The sequence below is a fragment of the Hipposideros armiger genome, unplaced genomic scaffold, assembly GCF_001890085.2.
Source record: "Hipposideros armiger isolate ML-2016 unplaced genomic scaffold, ASM189008v1 scaffold_77, whole genome shotgun sequence".
NCBI lineage: Eukaryota > Metazoa > Chordata > Mammalia > Chiroptera > Hipposideridae > Hipposideros > Hipposideros armiger.
The window spans coordinates 2086300-2107648 of NW_017731427.1; the positions used below are offsets into that span (position 1 = coordinate 2086300).

The 21349-nt window shown below is 49.5% G+C and overlaps 1 protein-coding gene across 1 annotated transcript; it reads right to left on the reverse strand.

The window, feature by feature from the left end:
• Positions 1 to 9879: 9879 nt before the first annotated feature.
• Positions 9880 to 10386, reverse strand: LOC109383197 (28S ribosomal protein S6, mitochondrial-like). The gene is given in 2 exon segments (XM_019643382.1): positions 9880 to 10145; positions 10147 to 10386. Coding segments are annotated over 2 exon segments (375 nt in total). The 3' UTR covers positions 9880 to 10010.
• Positions 10387 to 21349: the final 10963 nt, after the last annotated feature.

Here is a 21349-nt window from a genome sequence, read left to right on the forward strand (position 1 = left end):
CCATCCATCCATCCATCCATCCATCCATCCATCCACCCACCCACCCATCCACCATCCTTCCATCGTCCGTCCGTCCATCCATCCATCCCGTTGCACAAATAAGAAACTGCCCTCCTTGATTACCTTCCCCTCACCCACCTCAGCTGCTCAAAATACTTTTATTTTGTATCCTATAGGTCTTTAAAATGTCTTTACATATGTAGATATATATACATATGTAGATTTTTAAAAATTTGTTTGATACCTAATAAGATCATTCTGTTTGTCTTATTCTAACTTTTCCACCTAACGATGTGTCTTGGAAATCTCCCATGTCCACAGCGGTATCTCTCACTCTTGAATGGCTTGAAAGAGGAGTGTGATCATAACTTGTGTCTATTGATGGATATTCAAGTTGTTTCCACATTTGCATTAAGCGTCGTGCTGCAGTAAACGTGCTGATGAGTTAGATCGTTGTGGACGCTTAGGGTGAAATTGCTGGTGTGAGGGTTTGAACGTCGTGTAGTTCCATGGACACTGCCAGAGAGGTTGTAACAATTCCATGTCCACCTGTGTGTGTCACGTCCACATCTTCAGGGGCACTGGTTATTACAGCTTGTCTACAGTTGCCTCTAAAAAGAAAAATGTTATGTTTTTGTTGCTTTAATCTCCATTTTTCTGGCTTCTGTGAGAGTCAGCCTGTTTTCAGGTTTGTAGGTCATTTGTATTTCTCATGTGATTTGCCTGGTCACGCTCTTTGCGCATTTGTATAACATGGTGTTTGTCCATTTCTTATTCATTTACAGGAACTCTTTATATATTGTGGGTATGCATTTTTCATTGTTCACTTCAAATACTCTCTCCCTGTTTTCCATTTGACTTTTTACTTTATGAAGTCTTTTATTGAAGAAGTTTTAAGAAGTCAGAGTCATTTTTTTCCTTTATGGTTTTTGGGTTTTAAACACAACTGAGGAGGCCCTTCCCTGTCCTGCTGTTACAATGTTGTCATTGAATAAGTCCCGTTTGCTTTAGTGCGTTTACTTCATCCCACACCGTGTACATCCATGAGGAACTTCAGTGTATACTCTGAGGCATTTAATTTTCCTCAAAATTGCTCTCCCATTTTCCCTGCACAATTTCTTCACTCAGCAGTCTTGTCTCCACTGGCTTGAAACACCAGCCGTGTCACCCACAGGTGTCTACGTGCCACCCCGTTGCCCGGGCATCTGAGGCTGGGCAAACCTTCCTCGCAGCCCAGTGGGCTGTGGGTATTGGTCTCAACATCCAGATGGGAGTCGGGTTTAGAGGTTCGGGGACGCTTTCTCAAGATCGCCCTGATAGCAAGTGTTGGCGCCAAGATGGAGCTCCGATGGCAGTGTTATCCTGTTACAGCGAGCGGGTGGGGAGAAGGCAGGTGGGGGGCCTGAGGCGGAGGACTGAGGACTGCACTGGGCCTCCCAGGAATCTGCCGCTTCTCTCTCTGGCTCTTGCACAGTCCTCACCCCCCATCCCCCACCCTCCGCCCTTCTCAAAGCCCAGCCCAGCCCAGCAGCAGGACCTGGAGCTGGGCTTGGGGTGAGAAACCAGGTGTTTGCTTCAGGTAGACCCTTGCTTGCGCAGAAGGGACCGTTAGAGTCCCAGAGGCCCTGAGAGGCTGTCCCGGGACGGGCTGGTCACGAGGCATGCTGTGGCTGTGGCCTCGTGGGGCCATGCCAGCTTCTGCCCCCTGCTTCCTCCATTTTCCCTGAGTACATTCCAGCCTCCTCAGTACATTAACCATACTGCACAGGGAACACAGAGAGCCTTCCTCTCATCTGTGATGTGTATCATGTGTGCACATCAGCCTGCATACACTGTTTGCATCATGTGTCTGACTCACACAGTGCTTTGTTTGAAGTAATTCAAATAATGTTTTTGTTTTGGGGAGAACAAGGTAGAGTGGCCAGATTTAGTAAATAAAAATACAGGACGCCTGTTAAATATTTCAGATGAACTATGACTCTTTTTTTTTTTTTGTTAGTATAAGAATGCCTCCTGTACTATTGGAGCATACTTATGCTAACAGTGATTTGTCATTTATCTGAACTTCGATTACCCGTGCGGCTTGTGTTTTCTCTGGTGAGTGTCTGCAGGTAGGCCCCTGCTGGCAGGTGGGTGTCTGCAGGTAGCCTCTGTTGGCTGGTTGTTTCATTTCATGCACTCGGGAAATGTCTGGTCTTGCTCCCTGGCCTATTCATGGCTGAGTAAGACCTGTTTAGCTGCTCTGCGTTTGTTTACTCCTGGACGGGAGACGCTGGTGAGCTCATACCAGTGAGGGTTACAGGAATACTTAGCTGAAGCAGAAAAGGGGAGAACTGGTGACGTTGCTCTTTTTCTGGTTTCATTTGCTGAAACTTGAAACCTAGGTATAGGCTGTTTTGATGGCCAGAACGGTGCTTGTGGAAAAAGAGATTCAAAACAAACAAAAATTACCTTTTATCTGTTTGCTCTAATAAAAAAAGAGCAGCGTTTTCCAGCACAGCTGCCCACAGGTCACCGGGATGGTGTGACATGTTTGAGCCGGCTATACAACATGGAGGATGCGAGTTGTGCAGTGTCCTTTCAGCGTCTGAAGCAGGTCCTGCAGAGAACTGCTGTGGGGACCACTCCCTGACACACGCCGGTCACCAGAGCAGGGAGTTCCACCTGTGTGGAATTTGGTAGGTGACATTGCCAAGCATTGGCCTCCCTTATGTGACTCTCTTCCATGTGGGGTGCCAGTGTCCCCAGTCCAGCGTACAGGCCAGGTCTTTTCACTGATCTGTGGGACATTGGCAAACGCCCCACGGAGTCTGGTAAGAGTTACAGTGTGAATAAATGCCTCCAGCCTACCCACTGACATCTTGTCACATGTCTGGGTCTCTCTCAATTTAAAATAAAAAAAAACCACCCAGGAATTCTTTAGTTGGATCGTACTTGAGATATAGGCTGGTCAGATGTAGGGAAATGTTTTGGGGCTCAGTGGTACATGACCTGTAGGCTGAGGTTTTCACAAATCATAGTAAATAAATGGTCCAGGACTTGCGACCCTCTCCCCCAAAGCAGTGTAAGGAAACATGCCCGGCCATGACGTAGTTTAGTGGACGCGTGTCTCCTGATTCTAAATTGGTTTTGTCTGTGCGTGGTCTTATTTAGTTTTGGTTTACAAACATGCTAAGCAAATATGTGTGAAAAAATCCATGGCAAATCACCATTCTCTTGCGAGTCCTTGTCCTGTGTTTGAACTGTTGAAGAATTACTCACAGAGGGTGCAAAAAAAAATGCATACACATGTTAAGAAAGGAAAAAACTGTATTAAGATTGTAATACTCAATATATACCAATAATAAAAGATGAATACAAGTCACGTTTGACTTCTTCAATTACAAGAGGTGCTCAAAGTGGTTCCCATCAGCGTCCAGACACTTCTGATTATGGCAAACTACTGCTTGAGCAACACTGACCAGCGTGTTCACTTGTATCGCTGCCCATGCCGTTTCAATTTCTTCCCGAAGTACGGCCAGTGTAGTCGGTTTTCTGTGGCACGCCACATCCCATAGGTAGAAGTGAAGGGGTGTTCAGTTGGAGGTTCTGTTGCGTACTCACGCCTCCATGGTCGTTGTACTTCCACAATGTTCTTGAATTTGAAATACCGCTTCAAATGGTCTTGTGCTCCTTGAACAACAATTGTGCTTCCGCCATTGTCTTTGACTGTCCTGCCTGTCGCATGGTGGCGCTGACATTCATTTGACCAATGCCATCTTTGGAGCGAATGTCACACTACACACTGCTACCATAATTCAATTCAACTTCAAAAAGTAATGCATAGATAACATCTCTTAGAATGTGTATACATTTTTTGGCACCCCCAGCATTAGTCGTAGGTTCTACTGCGCAAATGAAAAAGTCATGAAAACAGCGGGCTCCTCTGTTCCTCAGACCTAACAGAATATACAAAGAAGTCTCAAGTTTATTTTAAAAGGCTGGTCCAATATTGAAATAGAAGGTTCTGGAACCTGGGGTTACTTTGAGGTGAGACCTACATGACTCAGCTGAGGGTTCTCACTTCACCTGAGTGTGTTTCAGGGTGAGCGTTATCTCCTGCCAGCATATACCTTGTCATGTCTCATGGCTCAAAGGGCCTCTGTGGCCAGTTCCTGTCAGTTCCCACCAAGGATCACTGGAAACCAGCAGCGACGCCGCGTTTCTGTCCCCGAGCAGCCAAAGGAACCCCAGCGTTCCATCTGTGGGTCTTCCCTCCTCTGGCTTGTAAGGAAGCTTGCAGGCTCCCTCTTGGGGATATCCTGGGAAAGATCTCGTGTGACCTCTGTGGTGGAGCTTGGGTTTGCATCATCCTTCCCAGGCTGTGCTGCCTGCTGTGGAACAGAATCCTGGCGTCTTGAGTTTCCGCCGAAAGCCTTCAGGTGTGCACAACACAGGGTTTCCCCTGCAGACTGCACGGCCCGGCGACGACGTACCAAGAGTTGCAGAGCTCAGTAGGCTTTTGACAGGCCATCTTGTCTTCTTTCAGTAGGTAACACTCAACAAACCAATTACAAAAACGAATTATCTTTGCTCTTGGGTTTGTACAGGGGAGTATTACTTTAGGTGGTTTTTATGGATTCTCGTTTGTCGTATTTTATACTCTGAGATTTCCTTCTTGCCTTTTCCTGAGCTTTTTAGCTCATCTTTTCCTTGGCGGAACTGGAAGCACACATCGCTTCCTCTCCTCCCTCCAAGGGCCACCCCTGGCCGCCCCTCCAGCCTCTGGAGTGGGGCCATGTCATGTGTGGGGCCCGTCACTGATGGAAGTGTCATCTGTGGTGCATAACTGTATTAACTCAGCTGCATCTCACTGGGATTGCCTTTGCAGTGCTCAGGTAGCCATAGTTTTATTTGTAATTACAATAATAATCATTGATAGTCTGGCACGTTAGTTTTTAAGATTACAAAAACCCCCTTGCCTTAAATAGCAAGCTATACAATTTGATTTATGCACGAGGCAGAAAAACCCATGATGACTGGGACTTTACCTCAAACTATGACTCCAGTTCCTGTTTCAGAAGCACACAGCCTTCTAATTTGTCATCACTTTTTAAAAGTCTCTGAGTCCGTAGTTAACCCCGAGCAGGGTCATATATATGAGTAATGTTTCCGATACACCCTGATCAGGACTAAGGAAATGGCATCAGTAATAAGTGACCACTAGGAATGAAAAACTTCAGAAATGCAGGTATTCGAGAAATCTTAAGCAAATGCTTCCCAGAGCTGGGGGCGGCGTCAGACCCTGTACTTGGCTGGGTCAACCTCCCGACACCGTCCCCCAGGCGGCCTCGTCCACCCACTGGGGTCTTACACACAGCAGGGACGTCCCAGCACCTGGCTGAGAAACGGATGTCAAAAGATGGAAGCCCATGAGACGATTAGTATTTCTGTTGTGCGTATTCTGACGGATATTGAAGAATTGTTACATTTTGTACAATGTAATCATCATAGAAAATGCAGATAAGGAAAAGCGACGTCACTGCTCAGAGATTATTATGGCTGATGTGTTGGCTCACCTTTCTGTGCAAACCTTTGGTCCACAGTCTTCATGTACATTTAACACCTTATATCTGATCTGTGTGTACACACATGCCTGCACACATCTGGAAAATAATAGTGCTACGGGCCTTTTTTTTAAACTTAATATTTTGGGAGCTTTCGTGTACAGCCTAATGTACAACTCTGGACAGTTGACCCCCTCCGGGGCTCAGAACGTGGAGAAGTAACTCGTTTTGGCACTGAGAGACTGAGGTTGCCCATGTCGGCGTGGCTGTGACTCAGTGTCTTTCAGACAGGTGACATCCCCGCAGAGCCCAGCCCAGCAGCTGCATGACTGCTCAGTACACACGCTCTGCGTCTCTCATGTCTCACCTGGGAATGACGTCACTGGGCTGGAGGAAGTGGGTCCCATCGGACCCTGTCTCTGCAGCCCCACTTCCTTTCCGCGTGTCATTTCCATAGTTACCTCGAGGTGGGAGGCACTTTTATCTTCCATTCCCGGCAAATGGAGTCTGTCATCATTTGTTCAGCTCTGGCTTCACAGCGCAGTCCTGCGTGTAGTCTGAAGTGACTGTTCACTTTGCTCTCGCTCGACACCATGATACAGCTCTCCGCCGGGAAATGGTGACGAGTTACATGAAACGACGATGCTGTTGCTGGTGGATTTTGTTTCCACCTTCCTTGGTCGTATGTAGGGCTAGCCCAAGAAACAGCCTCCTTTTCCTATTTTGTTCCCCATGTGTTAGGCTAGTTTATTTCAGACAGCGGTCTGGGTGAGTTATTGTTAGTGAATGATGTTGTTCCGAAGAGCGCAATACAATACACTGGGGGCTGCAAAAGCATCAGGAAAGAGAAATTTAAAAAGACTGTATTTTACCGACGTTTATTTTACCAACACACTGCTTACACTTTGATTTGAAAAACCTACAGCTGCATGATAACATGCAAAATTGTGGGATTTCACATTTAACAGGCGAGTGCCCTTTTTCCTTTGAGTATTTAAACATTCTCTTCAGAGGCCAAGATGATGTCAATCCAGATTTAGGAATTTCTAAAACTTATACAGAGCCTCAACTGAGAGCGATGCCATAAAAGGAACTGTGTATTTTTATTTTCTTTTAGGAATAATAAAATCTTCAGTGCAGTATATTCTCTAATCAAAAGCTTCTAAGTTAATAGAATTAGTTACATCAAAAAAAAAAAAAAGGGAGGAAATAAATCCTTTCCAGCTTTGTCACTTGTTGGCTTTATGTCCTCGGATTATGCACCTATTTAAATATTTTAACAGAGTGTGTGTTTGTGAAATTGATGCATGGCTTGCAGATATCTTTGGTCAAGAGAAAAAGTCATGAATGTTTGGAAACTGGGTGAGGGCAGAAGAGTTTCAGCTTTTGGAAGTTCCTCAGGATTCTTGGAATCGTCCTGAGGGCTTTGGTGTCCACGGTTTCAGGGGTTAATGACATGTGCAAAGAGTGGGAGGCGTGCAGAGGGAAACGTTTAAGGCTGAGCTGGGCTCCCAGATCTGTGCCCTGGCCGGGACGGGGAGCCTGTGCTTTGAAGTCGGGACCCGGGACCAGATGGACCGTCAGTAGTTGTCAGCATGGAAGCAGCCAGTTCAAAGGCAGCTCCAGACAGCGCCTGCCAAGTTTCATCTCGAACTTTACAGCGGCCATCAAATGGTTGCAGGCTAAGCAGCATCGTGAAAATCTGTTTACTTCTCAGCATCCCAGGCCGTCCTGACCCTGCGTTCTCCAAGTTATTTATGGAGGCCTTTGGGGCTACATTTGCCAAGCATGGAATGACTCAATATTCCTGCCTTCCTTTCCTCTCCTCTCCGGTTGATTATTAACAACAGCTGTAATTTGAGATGAACGCTGCTGCCCCCTTAACTTGGAGGAAGGCGAGTGGAGAAGTGGAGTGTGTGTTCTTTTATGTAGAATCAACCAGGAAGGAGGCAGTGTTTCAGAAGGAGGGAACCGTGTGTCCCCCCAAAGATGAAGACTCACAATTTCCTTCTTATGACATTTTAAACCATGGTCTCGGTTACTGTCCGGGTTCAGGTGTGTGGTTATTTATTACTTATTAAAGATGGCCTCGCATTGACTATTCAGAGACGTTTCAGATGAAGCCAGAGCGGCTGGTTTCTCGAGGCGTCAGAAGGATCCCCGACGCAGTGTCCTAATCTGGCCTTTGGGCTCGGATTAAGTTTATGATTTGAAACCGGATTCAACAGTTGACTAAAACCCAGAAAGCCCTAAGCAGTGAGTTTGGAAAACCCATCTCTCTTGCCTCTGCTCGTTAATGGGAAAATTCATGGCTTCTGACAGGGGCTGAAGCACCTACAAGGCCCCCTTTGGCTGCGCCCATGGACACGTCCTGACATGATAATGGACGTGGGGACACCATTGGCTTTGCCTCAAAGGAGACTGTGGCCCATGCAGTGGTTTTTCAGAGCGTGACACAGAGAAGACCATTCGTTCTGTGGGACGGGCCCCCTTCCGGCGGATGGAATCGTGCTCTCCAGCGACGGAGCTTTTATTCCTTCCCTAGAATGCCGCGCTGCCTGCTAGCTCTCATTCCTGCTTAACGTCTGGCTTTCCCTCCCTTTTAGTAAGATTTAGTGGCTCCGTGTGGGTGCAGGACATTGACCTTTTATTCAGAATAATTGCACATTTTGTATGGAAGGACATATTGTTAGGAATGACCCACTCTATTAGTATGAGTGAGTGAACTTAATTTCCAGGTGTTGGAGAAGGTTGCCACCAGGATGTCGACTCAGTTGCAAACTGAACTAATTGGTTGGAGGAACTGAAGTGACTTTTTAAAGCTGTACCTTTTACGGTGGGATGGGCGTGACTTTTTTAAGAAGGGGCTTTGTTCAAGGGTTGAGGCTTCGTTGACACCACGTGGGGGCTGAGCGTGGCGGCTCTGAGCTGCAGTCAGAGTCTGAAGTGAACTCTGTCTTCAGGACACGGGCCTTATATTCCTGGAGGCCTTCCAGCCAGCTTCTCTGTGCAGTGGGAATGAGAGGAATGTGCCCTCCAGTGAGTTCTACAGAAGCATTCTTTCCTGGGCGGTGGAGGTCAGTGGCTCCAAGGCCCCACCAGACCCTGCTCCTTTCAAAGGACTGTTTCTTGAGAGCTTGGCCCCCCGCTGAGGCCAGACCGCAGGAGCTTGGAGCCCGGGGACCGCCCCACGGAACCAGACAGACCGACGGGTGGGCCTCTCAACTGCTTCCACTTGACTGTGGCTGTTCTCGCTCGTGCCCCTTGGCCGTGAAGCGTGCTGACTGATAGTCTTAGGGCGATGGTGCCAAGAAAGGAAAATGGACACTGAGTGAGGTTAGCTGGGTGCCCACGCTGGAGGGGTGAGCTGTTACTGGCCTCAGAGTTAAGTGATCACCACGAGCATAAGTGGGCGTGTACATACCTGTGTTTCGGGTGTATAAACTCAGCTTTGCTGTGTGAGACTTCCACTCAGGTAGCTCCCCATTGTTTTTTCTTAGATCACATAGTTGATCCACTGTGGTGAGGCATTTCATTTAAGAGTGTGTGTGTGTGTGTCAGCGTGTGGTGGGTGAGAGTGTGTGTATGTGAGTGTGTGTCAGTGTCAATGTGTGTCAGTGTCAGTGTGTCGTGGGTGAGAGTGTGTGAGTGTGAGAGAGTGTGTGTGTGAGTGTGTATGTATGTGTGTATGTGGCGTGTGAGCCTGTGTTAGTGTGATTGCATGAATGTTTATGTGTGTACATATACCGGGGGTGCCAAAAGCATGTACACAAGTGGACACTTCGGTCAGCGTTCCTCAAGCAGTAGTTGGCCATCATCAGAAGTGTCTGGACGCTGATGGGAACCACTTTGAACACCTCTTGCAATTGCAGAAGTGAAACGTGACTTTTATTCATGTTTCGTTATCGGTATATATTGAGTATTACAATTTTAATAGTTTTTTTCCTTTCTGAAAATAGGTATACCTTTTTTTTTGGCACCCCTAGTATATGTAGATATATCATTTCATTTGAAAATAGGTTGGGAGCCAGATGCACTGTGTTGTTTTTTTTTTTAAGTCATGTTTATTACTCTGATCAAAATTATATAATAGTGCATGGTTTTACAGTATGAATGATATTTTATTTCACATGGTTATACTATGTGACTAGCTCACAATCCAGGGCCATTTTATAAGTTTTGTTGTTCAAAACGGTGTTAATGGTGTTGTAGGGCAAAAAAGACCTCATTGACAAAGAAACTACATTAATTTAACAAAATACAGAATGATGTGCTGCTACCACCGGTTACAGGGTGGCTCTAAGCAAGCCATTCCCCCACCTCTCACAGCAAAGGGGGTCAGGAGCTAGGAAAACCAAGTGGCACCTGTAACACACTCATATAAAGGTCAAGCTTGTGAATTATTAATCCATCGTGCTTGACAGTGAGAGAATTAAATGTAAGTCTGAAATCTGGAGAATATTCTCACTTCCTCTTCTTTGTGGAATATAGTTTTTCATCCAGTGGGACTGGAACAATTCCTTCACACTCCTTTACTTCCTGGGTCAGGGGGTGTTTTACAATATTCGGTCTGATCACATCAGTGTCTTGAGACAAGTTACTCCGTCATGCTTTCAACAGTTGTTGTTGGTGCATAAAAATGCAGCAAGAAATACCCCCCTCTATTATGCCGCTGACTGTGGGCGGACATCTTGTACGGAAGTGCCCGTTCACCCGGGTTTTCCAAGCTCCTCCCTATGGCCCCTCTGCCCATCAGGGCTTTCATCGTGCGTTTCAAAGCAGCAGCGGTCTCTGGCCGCTGCATGGCTTCCAGGATTAAAGCCAGCTCGTAGCGGGGCATATGCCCAAATGCTAGGCACGCGACTTGGACCGAACCGGCTTCCGGGACACTGAGAGGCGGGGACAGTGGGGAGCTGACGAGGTGCTGGCCGGAAGGCTCACCCGCACTGCGTTTTTATCAAATGGGAACATGAATGGAAGAAACTCTTCTATATGGTCCTTCTCATGATTTGCCATTTTAGGAAATTTAATGCCATAATTTAAGACCAAAATTCGAACTGACTGGCATATATTACCTTTCACATAATTATTCTAAGCTAGCCAATTTGGCAAGAAGACAAGTCGTGTAGCCAGCTGCTGCAGTGCTAACGAAGTAGGGACCCTGTTTGGGTGAAGAAAATGCACGCACACCTAGAAAGGGGCCTTCGGTGGATGGTACATGTGGGCTGGAATGGTAGGTTGTAGCTCAGACTGAGCCGTTATTTAGGAGCCAGTGACTCCAGGATGCTGTTGGCATCACCAGGCCTCCACCGTCTGGTGGTGCATTCTCGGGGAGCATACCTGCCTGGCCTTCAGCTATCCCATGAGACCTGACTTCAAATTTTAGGGATGCCAAGTTTCAAAACATTCCCTGTGAGGAAAATCAGCTAGTATGCCAACTTCAAGTATGATTGTTATTTTAGTTAAATCTTAGGTACATGCTATTCAAGAAGAAAGGAAAATGACTTGTTTCAGAATAAATGAAATACATAATAATAAAAAAAAGGTTTTTCCCAGCAGGATTGTAAACAATAACAATCGTGAATGATCGAGCGTCTTCACGTCCATGTGTCCGTGTGTGCATGCGAGCCTTTAAAATCCTGTTAGAAGTACAATTTCAAAGTGAATTTGTTCAGAGGAAGGGCAAAAGGTAATGTGGTTTGGATGACATCAGAGTTTCTCAAAAAACCCTCTTTGTTTTAGGGTTTAATTATTTTTAAATAAAAGTTACAGAAAAGCTTGTAGGCTATTTGATAGTGCTATAAACCGCTCACATATTGTAGCAATTTGAGGAAACTGGAAGCCCCCGGAGTGGGAACGGTGGACGTGTGTCCTTGGCTGCCTCTGTCCCACACTCGGGAATGGGGCATAATCGGGACAGTGAGCCGCTGGTGCGCCTCCGTCCAGACAGAGCTGATGACCGCCCGCTGCAGCAGTGCCTCTGTCCCCACGCTGCATGGCGGCTTCCAAAACCCCCAGGTTTGCCTCCCTCGGGGGTTCTGACGTTTTCATTTTAAGGTAAAGATGACGACGTGCTGCTGTTGGTGTCCTCATCTAGGCATCTGATGTGAAAAGTGGTGTTGTAAGTACTTTTTAAGAAGCTTTCTGCTGGAGGGACGGTGCAGGTGTTGAGGCTGTTTCACCCCTTGCCTGAGTGCAGAACATGCCTGGGTGTGACGAGGGAGCCACCACCCCCGCCCGTAGCGCAGAAGGTCACTCCGAGTTCCAGGTCAGTCTTCCCAGGTCATGGATCAGGACTTGGGTTTAGGTCTCCTGGCCCAGAAAGGGCCTTCTCCACAGCCAAGTTACAGTTTTATAACTTGTGCTTGGTGCTTTCGGTTTTTGTAGTTTGTAACTCTTTTGCTGTTACCAACACTTTTCTTGTAATTTCCCGCCCTTGTGGTAGATGGACAGACACCCTGTGACATGTGTGTGTAACGGTTACCGTTTTGCCTCATCTCTTGACTTGGCGGCCTTTGTCCACATGTCGCGGGACATTGTCCTGTCCATGGACTCGGCTGACCTGATCCCCAGGGAAGGTGCAAGCCTAGGGCCGCTGGGGTTAAGAGAGAGGTAGTGTAAGCAAGGCCCCGCGTGCTTAACTGTTTGGAAGTTTCTCGTCTAAAATATGTGGTGTTTGGGGGAAGTCTGTTAATTTTCTTGTTTGGAAGAGGCTCGTGCCGTCAGGAAGAAGCCCGTGGCTGGTGTTCACCTCAGGGGAACTGGGAGCGAGGCCGACACGGGTGCTTTTCCAGGACACAGGTCACCCTGAGACTGCTTGTCCGCGTGCTGACCCTGCGGGGCGGGGGGTGGGTAGAGGAGCACTTGGCGTCACTGGAGAAAGTCCTGGTGGGTGGTACGGCAGGAACCCGTAGTCACCTCAGAAACGGTCACTCCGCATTCTGATGGTCACGGAAAGGTCATTGTCACCTCTCAGGAAAAGTGTGAATCTCAGGGGTACTTCCTTCTTTCCACCAGTTTTGCCCCTCTAAGTTCTAAGTCCCTGCTCACCTCCCAGAATGCTTATCTCAGGTTTGATGCGACGCTTCTGCCCTCCTCACCCGGTGAATCGGAGAGAAAAGGTTTCCTTACTAGAAACGGTGACACGGCCAACGGGTCAGAAGTACAGAGGACGGGGGACCAACTGAAGCGGGCGTGATCAGCCAAGCCGTTTGTGGATAGCACACAGGACAAGGGTGTGTGATCTCCTAGAAATAAAACATTAGGGGAACGGGGTACAGGGCCCCCCCATGTGCTCAAGGGACTTACAAGACACATCAGTAAAGCAGATGAGGCCAAACTGTGGTTCCAGGGACGCTGGAACTACCGAGTCAGGACTACGTAGTAATTAACGCAAGGCGACCGCTGCAGAAACCAGGATGGCGGTCCCCTGTGTGGCACGGGGTGGAGGGGCCTCTGTGGCCACATGGCGGGGCTCCCAGGGGGCTGGCAACACCTTCTTCTTGACCTGGGTGTGATTACAAGTGTCCCCTGTAGAGCAATTTATTAAACTGTGCTTTGGTTTTGCATATTTTCTGAATCTATGTTTTATTTTACCATAAAAACGTTTACAGGAATTAAGGGAATGGCAGTGTGCCTGTGATGACTCTCCGCGGTCACACATGGCTTGGGCGGTGCTCACCAAGGTGGCACAGACCCACCCATTTTACAGCAGGGAGCTGAGGCTCACAGGAGCCCGCCCGTCCACCCTCGTTGTACACGAGACAGCCTGGCTTCCGTGCCCGCACCTCTGAGGCTGTGTCAGGCGGGGTCGGGGGTCAGGGAGGTGGCCGGCTGCTCTGTGCCTCGTCTCTGAGAATCAGACCTGTTCCCGGGTGGTTGGCAGAGTCGGTGGGAATCATGTTATTGGTGACTGGGAAGTTGTACCTCTCCTGGGTCTGTGGAGACGTTTTGATGAAAGCCTGGAACCTCGGTGGGTGGAGACAGGTTAGCAACCCGGGGCAGGGTTAGCAGGGAAAGGAAGGCGTGAAGGCTGTTTCAGGCTCTTGGTTTGGGTTTCGAGGCTTCAGAGTGCAGACCCAGGTGGGAGTTACCTGGCGGCGAAATCTCTGTGTCCGCCACATGGATACTTGCCCATGGTTACTGCCATCGGAAATGTCGTTGGAAAACGACGGCTGCAGGGCCTGCGGGTGATGCCACCCCATAGGAGCGGCCAGCTCAGAAGTGACGGGGGAGTGTCCCCCTTGGTTGGACTTGAACTAGACGAGACCTTGGACCTGGGGCGCTGTCACTATGACAGGAGACAGGAGCAGACTTCCGCACACCTCTGCCGGGGCTGCTTCCTGTTAGGGCCAGAAGTGACATTCGAGTTATTTAATATGTCAGAGCGTGCGAGGCTCCGGCTGGAGTGGAAGCCGTTCACCCAGATGGACCCCTGCCAGTCAGAGTGGACACGTCTGGCGCTGTGCCCGGCCACTGCAGGCCTGTCACCCAGTGGGATCACAGGTGGGTTCCTATCCACGGAAGCTGCCTTTTGACCCCAACTGCAATATGGGGCAATGAGAGGCCGTTGTCCAGTGTGAGCCTGCACTTAACGGACACTGTGTACCCCTCACATGCTTCTTAATTGAGTCACAGACTAAAATGGGGACGTTCTGTAAAAACACGAAAGGATTTATGACTGTGGTTATCTGTGTGATTGATGAATGCTTCACTGTGGTTTTTAAATTAACTGTGAGCAGAACCACTGTCGGAACACAGGAGACTCGAGTGTCTGGAAAATACAAGGGCCGGGAAGCCGAGGGGGCTCCAGGGCTGTCCCGGCACCTCCTCCAACACCTCCCTGCTCCACCGGGCGGCGTCCGGCCTTGCGGGGCTGTGAATGTGCCTTGTGGCCCGCGGCGGCGTCTGTGCTCCCTGCCCCTTCCCAATGTCATGCCCACCGTGTCGTACTCCTGAGCCTTCCCTGGGCCTCCTGTCCCGCAGATAGCACCGTGGGGGCTCCCGTGGGGGTCTGTGCCCCAGCCCAGTGCCTCTCCCCTGCGCTGCTGGCTTGTGGGCTGCTCGCTGTGCAGCGGGCTGTCCGGGGCACTGCGAGTCGTTTTGCAGCCTCTCTGGTCTCCACCTCTAGTGGCCGGCATCCCCCAGCCCCAGTGACAACCAAGACTGTCTCCAGGCTTTGCCAGGCGTCCCCTGGGGGCAGGATGGCTGTGCAGACCCACCTTGGTGTGTGGTAACAGGCAGAGTAAGTGGGGTGCGGCAGAGGGACGTGGTCACACTCCCCAGGTTTGCCAGATTCCAGCCAGCTTCCCATCTGTGAGGCTCTGCCTCAGAGGTTTGCGCTTCTGCGTGTCTGATAGGTGCCAGGTGCCAGGTGCGCTGCCCACCAGCGTCTCCTGCAGCCCTCTCAGCTTCGCCAGGTGATGGTGTCACTTCCCCCCGGGTTACGGTGACAGGCGAAGCCCAGGCTCAGGCCGACCCCGTCTCTGCTCGTGACCTCTGCGCCCAGTGCGTCTTCCATCCTGAAGGTGGGCGGGAGGCAAGCGCCGGGTCACGTTCAAGTCCTCCAGCAGCCCGCGCTCAGGTGCACGCACAAGCGTGGCTTCTCCCACCATCATTAACTCAGGTGTGAAGCTGGTCTCTGTTTACTTGGATTGTACAGCAGGTCCTCGGATAACGTCGTTTCATTGAACGTTGGTGCTTTATAACATTGATGAGGGGAAAATCCACGCCCGGCTGGGGCCACTGTGTGTGTGGAGTGTGCACGTGTCCCCATGTCTGCGAGGGTTTTCTCCCGCGTCCCAAAGATGCGCGAGGAGGTGAGTGGCGTGTCCACATTGTCCCAGTGAGCGTGTGTGTGAGTGGTCCTGCGATGGTGGGGCTGACGGCCAGGGTGGGTCCCGCCTGGCGCCTGAGCTGGAGAAGCGGGTTGGAAATGACCTTACTTGTTTTTGTTCATCTTCCTTAAATGTCTGTATAGCTCACATCTGTTTCAATGATAAGGTTAGAAGTGTTTAGAAATTTGATGATGATTTTGTGATCACAAATATGCCATAGAAAATTAACTCTTATATCAGTTAGCCTATGTGAAAATTGGTTTAATTATACGTCATTTTGCTTAAAGTTGCAGTCCCCGAGAACCTATTGACAACATGGAGGTCTTACTGTAGATTACTTGCCATTTTGTAGTCTTTTTTGAGCATTTTTTTACTTTCTACCCAAATCCTTAATTTTTACATAGATTAGGTATCACGCATGCTCCTTCAGTGGGAAAATTAGCCGTTTGGTCCCGGCCCTTCTCTTTTCAAAGCAGCGCCAACGCTGTCGGAATGTGTGTGAGCGTTTCAAAGACAAACAGGGCGTCTGGCATTGTGGTGTCTTTTGATCTGTGGCACCTCGGCAGACCCTGTTCCTTGGGAACTGTGTCCCCTGTTATCTGATGGGGTGTGTCGTCACCTTGGCCGGGGAGGCCGTTTCATCAGGCGCTTTCCAGGAAGGTTAATATCTGTTGATCCAGATTCCACCCTCCATGTCTGAGCCTCGGGCTTGTAATGTCTGCAAGGACAGGAGTTCCTGTGAGGACGTGTGCCCCGTCTCCCGTGGCTTAATAGGCTCTACACTGTACTGGGGGCCCCGTTGCACACACACGCACACATGCACCCCCACATGCACACACGTGCACACACACACACACACACCTGTACACATCCACACACACGGTGGGGATCAAAAGCACAGGGTAGTGGGGCTGGAGGGGGTGGGGAGGGATGCTTGAGCCGGGATCCCACGTGAAGTGTCCCCGTGCCCTCCTGGCCCTGCAGAGATGGAGAAGGGGTGGCTTGCCTCAGTGGGTCCTTACTTGCTCACCACATTTGGTTAGCTGCTCTTCAGTAGCCTTTGTTACCAAAAGTCAGTATCTGTGTGTTGGGGTTTTGTGAAAGCCGTTGGACAGAAGTAGAAGGTCATGGTCCTCGGTCTCGTGACCTGACGCCTGGCAGAGTGGCCCTGTCGCGATTTCTGTCCGTGCTGCTGCAGCCTGTGGGTTCTGGGCTGCTCGGCGGGCGAGCTCACTGGGTGCCAGCAGAGGGCTGAGGAGGAGCCCTCGTCGCTGGGCAGACACCTGCCCAGCATCCTGCTGGGGCCTCGGCAGAGGAATTGTGGTTTTGAAGACATCATGACAATTGTGCGTGACTAATGTAATTTTTCCCAGTTTCTAAAAATAATAACCATTTCATTTTTTACAGCTACTTGTTATAGCTTTGGTGTGTGTGTTATACAATCATAAAGTCAGTAGAAGCCTGTGAATACAAGATGGGACCCTGTGTTTCTGCTGCTTAGTTCATCCTGGTGCCCGAGTGGTCACTCTTAGTTTTTGAGGGTAGGGACGGGTGCTTTCAGCTTTTAAAAATAGCCTCAACACACACACATGTGCATACACATTTCCTCCTTTTAAAGAATGGTGTATTCATTGGGTTTTAAGTTCTGGACTTTGCCATTGTCTGGCTGTGGGAAAGTGAGTGAGTTCTCAGGACTCAGGGTCATGGGTGTAATTATCTGGCTGGACGGTCGCTGACCCCTGCGTCCTCCCAACCCAAACACTGGTTCTCTTGTGGGACACTGTGTGTGTGTGTGTGTGTGTGTGTGTGTGTGTGTGAGAGAGAGAGAGACTGTGTGCACACGTGACTGTTCATTGACTGTTCATGTGTGTGACTCCATATGAGGCAGCACCCACGTGACTGCATGCACACACATGTGATATGTGAGTGCCCGTGTGGCCAAGTGCATGCACACACGTGCACGTGTGTGTGTATGTTTGTGTGAGGAGGAAGCATCAGAATGGAGAGGCGGACACAGACAGATGTGGGTGGGACGAATGCCGCCGCTGGGTGCAGAGGGTAGAGTGTCGGCCTGGTGATTCCCAGAGCCGTGATAGGATGCCTCAGTGGCTCTGTGGGTAATTAACGTACATGAACACAATCTATTTTTACATGTGGTTAATGGCTCTCCACCCCTATGGCTGCAAGCTGCCACTTGGATCAGTGTCTTTTTCAGTTCTGTATGAAATTGTAAGCTGCCAGCATTTTGAGAGAAGTGGAGGTTATAGATTAAAGGTGACAGAAACGCAATAGCCTGAGAAAGGTATTTTTTAAGGTCAGAGGAAAGAAATAGTGTAAATGTCAAACTTGTAAAGTGGCTGCTGTTGCTAAAAAGTGGCTTCAGTAGTAGAATTTATCCGTTCAGCTCAGCTGTCGTTTTTCAGCTCACTTCCCATGATTTTGTGATCACGGATCCTGTTCCTTGCGGAAGTGAACAACCCGTGTTCTCGGGAGGACCGTTCTGTCTCTGAAGGCACTGCCCCTCACCTGGTGCAGAGGAAGAGCGCAGGCCAGACAGGTCCCTGAGAACTGGAGATACCCCGGGCAGGGGCTTTGCACAACGGGCAGAACCTCCTGGGCCGCGGGGTAGCTGGCTGGGCGAGCTGCCTTTGTCACCATGGAAAGTTTGCTCTTGGTGATTTGATTGGCACCTGTCTTGCCCTCAGGGACAAGCTCTGTGAGGACAGCGGTGTGTGCGTTGATCATTGTTGAATTCACAGGAGGAATTGCAGCGACCCTGAAGGTTTCATTTAAATGAGTTGATAAGCACCGACCACCGTGACATCTTTAGCAAGTAGAAGACATGGGGCTGAGATGTGACTTGTGCCCTCAGACTATGTCCTCAGAGGGCTGCGCCCCTGGGATGACCACCCGTTGCTTCCCACGCACGCACACATGCACATGCACGTGCGCACACAGGTACGTGTTGTTATCACTGTCAAGAAACGCTACACACAGTTGGGACTCGAAAAGTGCTGGTTTTCTGTATCACTCTCCAGAGCCAATCACGCTCTTAAACAGGGAGAAAGGGTGTGGTGTGTTGGCGGCTGGGTGAACGCAGGGGCCCAGCAGCCTTTCCTGCCCCAGACGCCTCCCCTCCCTGCCAGTGGGCCCGGGATTTCGGGCTGGCTTGGCGGGCTGGCGTGGCCACAGCTGCATGGCCGCCTGAGACAGCCTGGGAGGGGACGCCGGCCTGCGGGAGGCAGAGGGGCAGGGCTGACGACACTTCCTTTTCTGTTCGGCGAATGGAATTTGCTGGGAAACCCTTCACTTGGCTTTAATTTTCTTTTAAATTCATAGATTCAGGGCTCCTGCTTAGCCAAGTACTCCTGGAAAACAATCACAGAAGTAAGATTTTGCAACTCCTTCTCAAAATAGAAATATGACTAAATGATTGAGAAAACAAACGTTAGTAATTGGGGCTTTCCAGAGATGTTCTGAGCGACACTGTTTCCTCGGGGCCTGTAATCTTTCTGTCTTGACTTTTTAAAAACTGGATGAATTGAAGGTAAGCTATAAATTTGGAGCAAAACTAAACACACACCATAAAGGGGGAACACATTTCTTTCCTCTTTATATAAAAAGGAGAGAAAACCAAAACTAAGGAATGAAGAAGTTCACAGAGAAGCTATGCATATATGCCTTTTAATTTTTAATTTAATTTTATTTTTTTGCACTTAACGAAGAGCACTGTAATCATAGCCCTGCTGTGTCAACTTATCATGTGGGTTAGGCAGCCTGCCTGAGGTTACAGAAGCCATTTAGCGATGGGATTTGGGAAGAGTTGCTGCATTATTAAGTAAAATATAAAGCATTTCTTTCCACTGAGCGTCTCTGGTGGAGTGGTACTTTTGAGATTTAATAGTTATATAATAGTTGGAGCGCTTCATGTGAGAGAGAGAGAAAATATACATATTTTATACTCACTCACATGTTTATAATGATAAGAGGCTATTAGACCACTGTTACCAGCCCTCCAATCTGGACGAGGTTACCAGCCAGACAAGCTGTCACCAACTTAGTCACCAGTCCCTTCGGCCAGCTCTCCATGCTCACGCTTTGTCACCCACACTCACTCAGGGCTCATTTAGGGCCAGCCACGCCGTGGACCTGCTGGCGCCCTCGGGCAGGGGCTGCGTGGTGTGGCCAGGTGGGAGGTTAGATGGTTGGCTTCGTGGTGGTGTCACGCATTGACTCTGCAGGCACTCAGGAACAGATGTCCCCGAACGGTCAGTCCCTCTTCTAGACGATACATGACAATACTCGGAGAAGGAACGTGGTTTTAATTTTGGCGGATGGCGGTCTGTTTGTGACAGTACGCAGAAGGCCACGCCGATCCGGGCGTGCTGTGGTGCGCTCTCCTCTGTAAACTCGAGGGAAAAGCCGCCTGGAGAGTGTCTCTTGACTGCCCGCTTCCTCACACGCTGCCTTACGTTATTTTTCCTGATTTTCCAACCTGAAGCCGGTAAGAGAGACCAGAGTGACGAGGGCACGGCTGTGCAGACCTCACTTGTGGAATGAAGGGCCGTTACCCCGAGCTGGGTTGGAGTGGATGAGGGAATTTTCCATATAGACATTGCATCAGGGTGGCCCTGGACCAGAACTCAGAGCTCCAGACTTGAGTCTCCAGGTGACAGAGACAATGGGCCTCACTTCTTAGACTGGATCTGGTCTTCACACCCTGTAGGACAGCGGTTCTCAACCTGTGGGTCGCAACCCCTTTGGGGGTCGAACGACCCTTTCACAGGGCTCACCTAAGACCATCGGAAAAAAAAAGACATTTACATGACGATTCATAACAGTAGCAAAATTACAGTTATAGAGTAGGAATGAAAATAATTTTATGGTTGGGGGTTACCACAACATGAGGAACTGTATTAAGGGGTCGCGGCATTAGGAAGGTTGCGAACCACTGCTCTAGGAGATCCAATGTTTTAACTTTGAAAGGAACTGCTATGAAGCCAAAGTAAAAACAAAACAAAACAAAAACAAAAAAACCCTGTAAAATATTTTCAAGTGAGTTACTAAACTACTAAAATACTTTAAGTCAATCGCTAGATCACTGAATACATTTTCAAAAAAAAAAATCAGACATTGGAAGGTACTAGGAGGCTGGCTATAATATAGCCCCATCGTGTAATGCACATAGGTGTATTATTTCATGCAAATTCATTTTTGCCCAATAACTCCCTACGCCCTTCATTTAAATCCCTCCGCATCTTACTCCCGTGAAGATACTGAGCGAACCCACAGACCAACATGGTCGCTGCGTGGAGAGCCTTAGAGGCAGGGCTCGCACCCAGCGAGCTGTGTGTCAGGAGCCGTCACTCGCAATCGTGCTGGCGCATCTCTAAAGCGCGTTCCTGCTGCGCATCCTCTGCGAGCACGTCCCTGTTGTTTAGGAGGCAATGCCGCCCGGTCCCCGCCTGCAACCCGGGGACCACACACCCGCAGCGCCGCCCAGGCCCCCTCTGCACTGTGAGCGGGCGCCACCTAGCGGTGCGCGGCCGGCATGGCGCGCTCCCCGCGTCCGCCCAGCTGCGGCCGCCACCCCCGCCCGCCCCTCCGCCAGCCGCACAGGCCCGGCTATGAAATGGCCTTTGTTCTGCCAGTCAGACACGTGCCTGCTTTTAAATCTGAAGACTGCACCAGTACAGTATCTTGATTTTTTTTTTAAAGGGATCATTAGAATTTCCTGGTAAATACACAGAATTTGCACTTTGTGGTTCTGGATAACTAAGCTGCAGAACAACTTTGAAACCCCATGCGTGCGCTGGGCTGTGCACGCCGAAAGCATGGCTGTGCTGGGGGTTCGGGGTTCCTTGTCTCCCAAAGCCTCACCCTGCTCCTGAGCTCCTAAAACATGTCGTGTGAAAGACAACACCCAGGCGGTTCCGGTGCAGAGCGTTGTGCTTGATCCTCGGTCCG